This window comes from Musa acuminata, chromosome BXJ1-5 (genome assembly GCF_036884655.1).
Source record: "Musa acuminata AAA Group cultivar baxijiao chromosome BXJ1-5, Cavendish_Baxijiao_AAA, whole genome shotgun sequence".
NCBI classification, from domain to species: domain Eukaryota; kingdom Viridiplantae; phylum Streptophyta; class Magnoliopsida; order Zingiberales; family Musaceae; genus Musa; species Musa acuminata.
This window is the reverse complement of record NC_088331.1, coordinates 34,202,226-34,215,027: the sequence shown is the minus strand read 5'-3', so window position 1 is coordinate 34,215,027 and position 12,802 is coordinate 34,202,226. Positions and strand designations below refer to the sequence as shown.

Sequence of the window (12,802 nt, the reverse complement as noted above, 5' to 3'; positions counted from 1 at the left end):
TGCGACCGCCTCCGTCGATCTCACGCAGCCGCCGATCACAGCAGCGCCGCCACCCTAATTAGCAGCATTGCCGCCCAACGCAGCCGCTCCCCACGGCGGGACCAGAGCTTGCAGCCGTCGATCGCAGCAGCACCGTCGCCCTACGCAGCTGCATTGCTGCCTAACACAGCCGCTCCTCGCTATAGGCCCAGCGACCACCACTGCAAGTCGCCGCCCTCCGTTGCATAGCTGCCGACAGCAAGCTGCCGATGGCAGACCGCTGACCAAAGCTGGGCAGCACCTCAGATTCCACTTGCGAGTACTAGGAAATCTCCATGCGAATAGGCAAACGGAGGGAAGATCGGCATAATCCGAATACTCGTAAAATGCACACGGCCGAGTACTGTTTTTAAGTTGTCGGATAGTTTAAGCATCGAAACACCCTTTCTTAAGGAAACATGGATAAGAAAACATAGACACGGACGATGACAAGAAAACATGGATAGATTTAAACATAAACATATAAACATATTTAGTACTTTTTAATCTATGATCATTTAGATTTTAATGATATGATTGTGATACTAATTATAAATAAAAAATTATAATTAAAATATTTTAATATCAAGATTGAATTAAATATATAGATAAAAAAATATAGTATATATCTTTTGAATAGGAAGCACCTCACTACACAGATTTATCTGTAATGTTATTATAATCTTTAGGAGGTCTCTCGCTAATATAAATGTATTATTGGTCATAATAATCTAATTAGAACTTTAATTTATCTTAAAGTTAAATAGAACCTCAAACGTAAAAAAAAGAAAACTGGATTTGACGTTGAGATGCCCACGAAGCTGAGATGGTCCCGTCAACTTGTTTGGGCAATGGTTTGTTATTTTCCTATTGCAGGTTTGTTTGGTGGGTCCGGGTCAAATTTGTAATCGATTCGACCCGAACTCGGTCAGTTGGGTATCAACACTTGTCGGACACCGCCGAATGTCGACCGCGTGCAACGCCCGTAAATAACGGCCGTTGCGCTTAAAATAACGCGCTACCGATGTACTGCTATTGTGGTTCGTTTGGCCTCCGTTAGTCTCCTCTTCTTCCTTGGGACTGGGGGGAGCGAACCGGTGAGAAAATGGCGTCGTCCTCCAAAAGCCACCGTCCTCGGTCCAAGAGGGACGATGACAGCGACGAAGAGGGAGTTGGCGGAGGCGCCGCCTCATTGCCGGATCTCCTCCAGTTCTGTAGCAGAGCCGAAACCCTAATCTCTGAGCTCCTCTGCCTTTCCGATCGCGTCCCCCCCGAGTTCCTCAACCGCCACTTCGAATCCGTTCTCTTTGATCTCAGGTGCGTCCACCTCCGAAACCTTAATTGAGTTCTTGTTGCCGATCAGACACCTAGCATTCGATCCTTTGGCCTTACTAAGGATTGGCAGGACTTGTTGGCGTAAAGTATTCTCCTGATCTCATAGGAACTATGATGACCTACAGATTATATAATTCAAATCATGTTTCATCTACTGACTTGAGCTTTTAGATGCAATGACATTGACAAAAAAAATTAAGATGATATCAGAGTGGAAGGTCCTATGTCCGAAAACATATCCAAGTTATGCATTAAAAAATATGTCACTGATCAATTCAAGTTTCACGTCTTCAGTTTCAACCATCTGTCAACCGGTGTCATGAGAGGAGTGTTAAGAATACAAGTCAGATCATGTCTTATTTACTAGTTTCAGCTTTTAGGGTGAGTGAAGCGATTAAACATTTAAGTTGATATCTAAGTGGATTGTATTGTGTTGAAACACAGGCCATGTAATTAATTCAAGTTTCACACGTTGGGTTGAGGCAATTGCCACCTACACGTAAGGGGGAGTGTTAAGAATATAAGTAATATCATGTCTCATGGACTCATCTACTGGCTTAACTTGTTAGATGCAATGACATTGATAATCAAGACATCTCTGCTTCTCTCACATGAGAATAACATAGGCTTATAAATAGTAACCTAGGCGACATAATAATCTTTATTCCTTTTTTTTGTTCATGGAGAATGGATTTTCGGATTTGGAGGAGATTCATAGGATATTTTTATGGATGCTAGTGAAAATTTACACATTTGGATGGGGAAATTGTAGCATGCTGATTTTACTAGGGGGAGGAAGGCATTTATTTTCCCTTTTTTGGTTCTTGTCAACCATTGTGAATCGATAGTTGCCTTCTGCTTAAGGAGACATAAAATAGATTGTTGCATGTTGGTTATAATTATAGTCTGTTGGCATCTGCACGGACTGGATGGAACTTTGATGTACTATAAGAAGATCTATATTTGGAAACGTTTTTGAAACATAGAATCTATCTTCCTGTTATTGCCTTCAATGTGGGTGTGTGCTCATGCAGAACAAGAATTTTTTTTGTACAGTTTGGATCCAATTTTTTTTCTTCTAATAAGCTAAACTATCCTTTTCTTACAACTCCAATTTGATAAATAAATTCATTTGATCTGTAATTGTTTTTGGCTTCATTCTTTTATATTCTTGCTTTTAAGGTACTTTGACTCTCCTAGTATGTTTGAGACAAGGATCGAAGGAAACATTAGACTGGAAGCACTTGAAGACCAACTCCGTGAATCTTGTTCTGCTTTCATGCATAGATTCTTTCTTTTGGCCAATGGTGCTGTTGTATACCATATGGAGCTCCTTAAGTACCTAAATGAGCTGCAGGTAAAGTCATATCACTAATTGATTAATACCAAAACTCTTGTTGCTTAGTATTACAAAACGTATATAGTACTTCTAATGATTTCATCATACAGAAAATTTTCACAGTTTAATCTTATAATTTCAATTTGTTATTGGAAGCAATGACTGACATTTATTCAGTTGTTTCTTTTAAATATTACTGTACCTGGTGAATAATTTCATCATGTTAATTTTAGCTTCTGACATGATTGAAGCTTCTAAATTACCAAATATATGGGGCTTGAAAAATGTTTTTGATTTTCGCTATCTTTATATTTCTTTTGATCTTTTGAGAGATGCTTATAATGACATATGTAATGTCTCAAAGGAAAGTAGCACACATGATGTTTTCCATGCAAGACAAGGTTACCTATTGTGTTTGTGCTGTTGGACGATCGCACAACACTGTTCCATACCTACTGTACTGTGTCAACCTTTTAGTGTCATGTGGCTTTTTAAATAGAAGAAGGTGTGAAACTATTATTGTTTTCCTCTTTTCCTAATTTGTTGTTCTTTTGTCATGACCCAATTTGATTAGATAATTGACCTATAAACTTGATGAGCTTAAACCATCGTTCCAAACTGCATTAGTCTAGGTTAATATTAGTCAACCCATCTAGTCTTCCTATACACCAACCCAATTCTTCTCATGTCACATCTTTGATTCGACATGTTCCTCAAACTTAAAACTTAAGATCATGTACTCTGGGTTTGTACAACTAGATAGAAATCAATGCGGGATTAGTACTGGTTATTCAGTGTAGTTCTTTACTACTGTTTGCTTCCACTTTTTCTATCTCTGCATGACAACAGGGTATATTGTTCTTTATAGTAAATTCATCCTAGCATCTCCTTGGTTGGTTACGAATGTCTTGAAGATCTTCAAACATAACTGAAGGCACTCAAGAAATGTTGTGAGTGCAAGTCCTTACTGGTTTATATGTGTGTGCGTGGGTGGGTGTGTGCTGTTTATGCTATTTCTGTTGCTACTCACCACAAAAGAACGTACAGAAATACGCATGTTCAGAGATGTATATTTGAACTTGTGTATATCACTTGGCTTTCTGAAAGTTCATCATGATTGTACCTAAAGAAACCTAGCATTTGATATATTTTACATTTTAGGAGCTCTATTTTGATGGTACATCTTGCCGTTTGATGTTAGTGATGGCATTGTGATACATTTGACAAAATATTCAATCTCTCTGAACTTGGCTCAACATTTTGCTGTTGGGATAGGTTGTCTTTTAAAGGTTTGACTCATATGGCTTTATGGAAGAGTTATGATTGAGTTATTCAGCCTCAATCACTTGATTTAAGGTGCTTACTGTATAAGATGATACATCCAATCTTTGGCGTCTGATATGCAGCATGATAATAATGATATTATTTAAAAAAATGGCCCATTGCATGAGGCTTCTGCCATTATAGAGACTAACGAGCCTTAACGTGATCTTGCTACATTGTTGTCTTTTTAAGGATGATGCTATCTAGTTAAGGGGAAAAAAACCCACTACTTCTAGGTCTCTTGTGAAGGATTGGGTTGTTCTTGTGAATTCTCAGAACAATCTAGTGAAATACAACATTTAACCAAAGGATTTTATAGATGATCATCGTAGCAAACTTTTAATTATCTCTCAGAATTTTCTTTGTTTGGTGGTACCACTTACAAATTAATAAGATAATCATGTGCTAGAACTTGAGATATAAATTTGCTACTTGGACTTGTATTTAACTGTTTTCCTTTAAACAAATATATTTTGAACTTAGAATGCTTATTATGTTTTGATTTCTCTTCTATTCTTCCCTAAGGCTATCAAGTATTTGTGTTTTTCATACAGGAAGGCTTGTATGTGCAATGTACTCTAGATAGAGTACTCGATGATGAATGTGGCAGGCAGTTGCTGGCAGAGTCCATACAACTCTTTGGATGCCTTCTATTATTGGTTGAGCACCGAATGGGTGGCTTCTTGAGAGAGAAAATTCTTGTGGCATATTTACGCTATACTCGCTGCTTTGATTACCCGAACATAAAGCAGATCTGCTCATTTTGTCGTGCACACCGACCTATATCTGACACAATCTTGGATGTTAGCTCACTTTCTTTAAGATCAGCAATGATTCTTATAGAGAAGCCTGAAGATATCTTGGCTAAGTTTCCTTTTCCCAAATTGGTTGTTGATGCTATCATATCTCGTCTGCGGAGTGATGACTTGTACGATCAAGCACGCCACTATCCAGATCCACAACATCGTACTGTGGCATTGTCATTACAGGCCAGATGTTTGTACATTCTACTGCTTTATTCAACTGAGTTTTTGCATGATGGTTTTGTTATGCGAGAGATTGTTGATAGGTTTTTCAAAGATCACTGGGTTGTACCTATATTTTTACATTATGCGGTAGATCTGCTTGCAACATGGGATGCATATAAAGAAGCGAAATTGTCAATATCCTCTTGTCATTCTCCAACATTAATACGTGACCGCTGCCATAATCATTGCAGTCAGGTACATGTGCAATTTTGACTCAAGTTCTGAGAAAGAATACATGTGAGTACGTGTTGGCTGTGGACAACTTTTTTCACATCACCCAGATATCATAACTGAGTTCATTCTTGATGCTAAAGATAATTTTTTCTTCCTTTTCATTACTAATATATATGTATATATATATATATATATATATATATATATATTATATGTATATATATACATGTATACATGTGTATAAATATGTATATGTATATATACATGTATACATGTGTATAAATGTGTATATATTTATATATGTATATATATATATATATATATATATTTATGCTGAAGATAACTTTATTTTAAATTATTGCCATTAATTCTATGTGAAGAAATTAAAAAGTCACATGCCATCTAAACTGACGTGTCCTTGGAGTTATTTGGAGTTTCGTACTAACTTGATGGCCTTCCATTGCCAAATGATGCTGTTGATTTTTTGGTAAACATTTAAATAGAATTGCTATTTCATTTGTAATTTGTGCTTATCTCTTTTGTGTTGAACATCTTGGAAACTTGTTTCCTGCATGGCAAAGGTCTTGGGTGATCATGTGGGGTTGAGGAACCTAAGAAATAGCTTATGGTTAGCCTTTTTGGTTGAGGTCTTTAATTGTTATAATGTTATATATATTGGAACCCTTGTTTTAAGTGGTCTTGTCCACATTTTGTCTTACTAAAAGAAAAACAAATAATTGGTTGTGGTACACATTAGCTTCTTTGTACCATTGCTATTAATTAAGTCTATAGTTGTTGATCTAGCTTGTTATCCATGTTTTTAAAGTATGTTCATCTAAACTACTTTGGAGTGTTTCTAGTGCTTTTATTTTTTGTTACACTATTTCTTATGATTTTCTTGTTTTTAACTTTCGAGATATTAATTTATTGGGACTTTTGAGGGCTAAACATTATGATTAGAAGAAGACTACATGTTAAGGAGAAAAATAAAGAGTTTGATAGTGCTGGATTTAAAATTTGATATAAGGGAAAAATTAAACATAGAAACGGTGTAAGACTCATTGTATATAAGAATATTAACAATAATGTTCTAAATAATAAACTATATGGATATAGAATTATATTTATAAAAGTTATTCTATGAGAGGAGGTTTTGAATGTTATAAGTGCTTTATACCTCTCAAGTTGGACTAGATGATCTAATTAAAAGAGAATCTTAGAAAACCTTAAACAATATCATTCAAAAAATACCCATAACTGAAAAATTTATAATTAGAGGAGACTTAAATGGTTATATAAGAAAAACATATAGTGAATACAAAGGGTTGCATAGGGCTTTGGTTATGTAGAGAGGAATGAAGAAGGTGGTATGGTTTTAGAATTTTCCATTTTGTATGATTTCATAATCGTTAATACTCAGTTTAAGAAGAGAATTATGAACATTTGATTAATCATAAGAGTGGTCATAACTGTAGTTCAAAGTTAACATGTAAGAATTGTAAAGTTATGCTTGGTGAAATCTTAACAAATCAAAATAGGTTTATGATATTACATATTTGTTGTAGAAAAAATGGAAGAAGAAAAATATAATAAAAGATTTACTATGACTAGATAGTGAAATTTTAGAGATAATAATATAAGAATTTAAGAATAGGATGGAAAGGAAGCGGCGTGGAACTTAGATGAGGATAATCTTAATATTTTATGGATTATGAAGATCAATAAGATTTAAATCTCGGGTGGTAGGCATAAAATACTACTCCTCGGTCCATGCACCACCCTCAATTTGTATAGATGGGACCATTGACTCCCTAGCATCATCACTATTGTCGGTTGAGGTATTTCTATCTATGTCACTATCATGTCTTTGAATTGAGTGAGTTGTTGAATGCGATTGAGAAGTTGTCTATATACCTTTGATTAGAGAGTTCTTCCTCTAACTTAGATGTTAATCCTCCTTAATTAGTCTCCCAAGTTTGATCCAATCCACAAATTGCAGCTTTGTGAAGTTTTAAGAGAGTGAAAATGTGAGAATAAGAGAAATAAGTGAGTGAAAAAGAGATTGAGAAAGAGGGTGAAAGGGGGAGGAAAGGGTTTAAAAACCCTATCAAATGGATCTAACCATTGGAAAGGGTCAGATCTGAGCCGTTCGTCGGTAACGGTTGAAATCTGATTGTTACCGATTGGTATAGGTCGGTAACGGTTAGATTTCAACTATTACTGAGTGGTACAAGCCCATATTAGGCTATACAGAGCCTTTTAGCATATACCACCCAATATAGGGTGGTCTGCATATTGGTCCCTCATTGGACCAACTCGTACCGCCCATATCGGGTGGTATACCAAAGTACGACAAACCTTGGTTCTAAGTAGAGAGGATTTAAAATAAATATCTCTAAGAATTAATTTGATTTTATGCTTCGAAGATCAACAAAAAAAAAATTCATTTATTAAGATAAATAACGAAAAAGTATAGAAATAAATAGAAAGAAATTCAGATGGTTTTTCTTGATCTAGAGACGACCTATGATAGACTTCATAGATATTTATTATGATAAGTTCAAGAAGATTTATAATAAAGTTCCTAAAGTATATGCATGATAATATAGTCACTATTGTTAGAGTTATAAGAGTTTTTGTCTAGTGAGTTTCTTATTAGTATGAAACTACATCTAAGTATGGTTTGATGTATTGTCTAAAACTGTATGATACGAGCGGTACATACTGGTCTAAGAGTTGATAGGAATGCGGATTGCCCTGTATTGGGCAGTATAGCAGTTGGGGGGGTGTATCAGGTGAAATGGTCAAAATTTGATTGTTACCATCTTGTGCTGATTGGTAATGGTTGGTTTCGACCGAAATTAATCAAGGGCTTAGATTGAATTGTTCAAATGATCAATTTGATCATTGGACCCATTTGAATGTCTATTTAACCCATTCCTCCCTCCTCTCTCACCATATTTCAATCTCACATCTTCTAATACTCTTTCTCACTCAATCACTTTCTCTTTCTCACAAATTCTCACTATTATTCAATATTAACGGAAGAATCGTCGGGAACGTGTCGCAAAGCTGCAATGTCTAAAAAAGATAAATCCGCTATCCCTTATTTGAATAATTTTTATTGAAATAGAACTAAATTTGCAATTTAGTTCTAATTAAAATACCCTAATTTAGGTTTTTCTTAATTTTCATGTATTTTCAGAGTTTTTTGGGCATTTTTGGAATTGTTGACATGTTTCGGTGTACCATGAGTTGATACACCGAGACAAATTGGTATGTATCGGACTGGCCAAAGATCCGCATGACCAATCCACACAAAATTGCAGTCCTTGTGCATAGGTACCTACCTAACTTTTTCACATTGATAATTTGCGAACATACTAGTCATTTACGGGTTCTGCTTCCTTGATGGATGTTATTTGTTAATGATATTATATTTATGAGATTTTAAATGGAATTAACTCTGAACTTGAGTTTTGGTGATAATCCTTGGAAATTAAAAGTTTTAGATTAAGTAGGATTAAAACTGAATCTATGAGATAGAATGATATAATTAAGAATGATAAAATGTTCAAGCAAGTAAAGTTTAAAGGATGATTGATGAAAATTTTATTCATGATAAAAACATGATGGTTAAAATGATGAAGCACATGTCTTATGTAATTATCGGGCATCTTTGAGATTAAATTTTTTTTTATAAGGTAAATATTTGATCCTATGTTTTATGAAATTGAGTATTGGATAGTTAAGGAACAAAAAAAAAAAAAATTATGTTGCTAGGATGAGATGTTGAGGTGGATGTATGGAATCAATAAGGAAGTCAGAAAAAATTATTTTCATTCGTGAACAATTAAATGTTACTTCGAGGGAGAATAAAATGAAAGACAATCGTTTAAGATGACATAGATATAAATCTATGCATATGATAGTCAAAAGATGTGAAATGGTTACTATTAGTTGTATGAGGACTATTGGAATGAGGAGATGAGGAGAGTTAGAGGGAAACCTAAAGGCTTTAATATAAATTATAAGTAAAAATTTAAATCCTCCTAACTTAGTTAAAGATATGACTCTTTACGAATTGGTTCCAAAAGATTCATGTAGCTGACCCTAAATAGTAGGGAATTTACTCCATTGTTGTAATTTGTTGGGATTTTTTTTGTTCATATTTAAGTCTAGAATTCTCAAATGGATTATCAATGGTAGTAATCAAGAAGCATAATCTGGTCACCAAACCCCTTGCATGTGCAAACAATTTTGTTCTTCACCTATACTATAGCATTGATAACAACTAGGACATGCCTATTCTTTATTTTCACATATGCCAATCTTTTATCAGCATGGTGCCACAGCACCTAGCACGACTTGGTTTGGGTCCAACGTGCATTCTGCTCAAAGTGCTTGCGAGTTCCCAAGGTGATGTCGGCATACACCAAGATCAATGTCGGGTGGGGTTCATGATGTGGTTCCTCTAACACTCAAGTTGGCTCGAGGGTAAAGCTAGAGAGAGATCTAACCTTGTGGTTCCTCTAACACTCAAGTTGGCTCGAGGGTAAAGCTAGAGAGAGATCTAACCTTGATAATTGTGTCCCTGATCACCCTGTATAGCTGGTCCCTCCTAATCACATATGGGTAGGGAAAATGTACTTTGCGAACAGAAAATATCTGATAAATATTTTCTATTAGGGTGTTGCAGATGTGGCATATTTGGTGGTTTGGCTTTTTTGTCTTTTTCTGCTAATTGGGTTGCCACGTGGAGCCTTCTTTAGAGGTGAATATTACACCTTTCATACATATACTACCAAGATAAATGGTGGAACACACATGATAAAAATTGGGTTACTGAATACTGAACATGAAAGTGAATTCATTTGGGTCAAGATAATAGATTATCATCATTCAGAAGCTTTTGGGCAAAGATTCTACATCACTTTGTGCTATATATATGTAAGTGATGTACGTCATATCATGGTAGAATCATAGAACAGCAAAATATTGAGCTCATGTGATTAGCAATATGCAATTAAATAATTTGGTTTATTAGACATTGTTTTATATAGATCTCTTTAGTCTTCGATTAAAGTCCTTGTCTAGTTCCAACTCTAGCAATTGAAATTTGTAATTTTTTCAATTTTTTTTGATGATTTTTTGGGTCAGTTTTCACTATTTTGTTAAGATAATATCATAAAGAATTTAACAATTGGTTTTTCTTAATATTTTTAATGATTGTCTGGGTCAGAGGTAATGACACAGCAAGGAGCAGAGGGACATAAGGACAGTGCTAGAAAGTCCCAGTAAAAATATAATCTAGACTTGATTTATTCTGAGGAGACATCATGGCGGTCAGTGCAATGCATGTGCAGTCAAAGGTCAGGACCTTGAGTCTTGTTGTTGATCTTAAATGTAATACATATATTAACGAGTGGAGTTTCTTTTTTTTATAATAGAAGATAGTAAAATGTAGCTCAGGACACTTACAGGTTGCTGATTTTTTTTCTTGGAAATGACTTCCAAGATAGATGGTTCTTTGTGAGGAACATACTTCTCATGTTTCTGGGAAATTTTAAGGAATCCTTTGCAGGTCATTCATTGTGTGCTTTGGGAATGGCTTCTAAGATAGATGGTTCTTCATGAGGAACATCTTCTCATGATTTAAAAATTTTTTAGTATATCCCGTTTTAACCATTTAAAAAATTCTTAGGAAAATCACATCTTTATATTTGTTGTTTGAAGCTGTCCCTTGATGTCAGGGTAAGAGTTTACCAAGGTTCAGTCACAGAAACTCTCATGCAGTGGGCCACACAGTAGAGTTTTTGTGTTTTGTATGCTTATTTTGATTATGATTTTTTACATTATCTATCTGTGTTCATGAAACTCTTCAGTAATATTGGACATGACACCCATGCTTGATTTTTCCCACGTGCTTTGCATATGTGAGATCTAGCATCTTTTAATTTGTCCATCTTGAACAATTGAGAACAATGGTGACGAAAGATTTGGATTGGGTTAAACCTCAAAAGCTTAAAGGAGAGGCCTAATATATATTAAATTCTAAACTGCCCCTCTCACATCTGATCCGGATTAGGCTTGACATGTCCAATTGAACCTAGGTTTGTGTGGAAGCCTAAATGAGTTCAGTTGAGGAATGAACATTGCACAAATATCAATTAAACACTGGGCTAATTAAAGAGGAGCGGATACAAGATTCAAACTCAAACCTGCTTTGGTACTATGATAAAGATTTGGATTAGGTTATCCCAAATCCAAGAATCTTAGGCAATTAGGAAAAGGGCTAAATATATATTAAACTCTAGCAGATGGTACTATGTTGTGCATTTGACAGTGACAAATTGATGTAACAGCATTTATTGTCTATTGAACTTTAACAAAGCCCTCAGTCTTGATGTAAATTATCATGCTAACTTTATCCCTTTGCACCATATTCGTTGGAACTGATTATATGTGTTTGGCAGGTTAGACATCTACTGTCCAAGATAGATTTGGTACTCACTGGTTCGGTTTTAACCAAAGATTATGCCTTGGATAGATTTCAGAACTTGCTTTCACTGGTCAGAAATTGCAATGTTGCTTTGCGCTGGCTTTTGCTTCATAGAATTGTGAGCCTCTAGTCAGATTATATATACACATGCCTTTGTTTTTGTTTATGCTTGCAACTAACTTAATGATATATTGACATCTTACTTGTTGCAGTTAAACTTGAAATAACTCTTTCATAACTCCTGACTTATTGTAATATTTGTTATCTTGTAGAGCATCGAGAGAAAATTCCGGGAAATAGTTACCTCTGTAGGGATATCAGAGCAAGTGGATGAAGACTGTCTATTAGTACTGCTATTGAAGACCTCCCAAGTACTATGTTTTCCTGAGACATTCCCTTTGTTAGCTGTTTCTTAATGCAGTTCATCTGTCTTATGATACTGTTCAATTTTGTTAAAATAGTTGGAGTTCAAGGTGAAAGAACTTATTGTAGAGCTTCTAGAGAACAAGGAAGCTTTGTGGAATGAAAAGAAACATGGTGCTTCTGAATGTATTGAAGAACTTTCTGGCCACTGCTCTGGATCTTGGGTAAATACTAGCATTTTCATACAATTCAACTGTTATTGAGGTCATTCCATCGAATTGCTTATTGATAAAATTTTTGAAGGGATTTTGTTGTGGCTGAGCTTTGACTTGCAATTCTGTCCAAAAGAAAACAAGCATACTTCTGCAATCCTGTTATCATACACATCTCTTTGTCTACATTCTTTTTCAGTGGAACCACCAAGATTGAATACTTATACAGGCTGATTGGCCTTGCTGGTCAGCTAGTGTGCTGTGCTGTTCTCCAGAATTCTCTTTATATGAGATTCTGAACAATGAAGTTTGATATCAGGTAGGGAGTTGGTCAGCAGACATTTCCAAGTTTTAAAGGGATAAATTATAGATGGTAGGTCCATTGTAGTTTTTAATATCCAGAGAGATGCAACTTTGATTTCAATTTTAGGGCATTCCAGCCTGGCCCATGTAATAATTATATGGTGGGTGCCGTATTGTGTGACAAGCCCTTTTGACAGTTTTTGGC

At 35.4% G+C, this 12,802-nt stretch overlaps 1 protein-coding gene across 2 annotated transcripts in view; it reads left to right on the top strand.

Moving 5' to 3' along the window:
- Nucleotides 1–1,039: 1,039 nt before the first annotated feature.
- Nucleotides 1,040–12,802, top strand: part of LOC103973517 (uncharacterized) — a 60,044-nt gene continuing 48,281 nt past the window's right edge. For both annotated transcript variants that reach the window (XM_009388098.3, XM_018821453.2), the window contains exons 1-6: nucleotides 1,040–1,335; nucleotides 2,536–2,710; nucleotides 4,570–5,238; nucleotides 11,694–11,837; nucleotides 11,992–12,090; nucleotides 12,181–12,306. In XM_009388098.3, coding sequence (XP_009386373.2) covers nucleotides 1,124–1,335; nucleotides 2,536–2,710; nucleotides 4,570–5,238; nucleotides 11,694–11,837; nucleotides 11,992–12,090; nucleotides 12,181–12,306 — 1,425 coding nt within the window. In that variant the 5' untranslated portion in view covers nucleotides 1,040–1,123. The remainder of the gene's footprint in view (nucleotides 1,336–2,535; nucleotides 2,711–4,569; nucleotides 5,239–11,693; nucleotides 11,838–11,991; nucleotides 12,091–12,180; nucleotides 12,307–12,802) is intronic.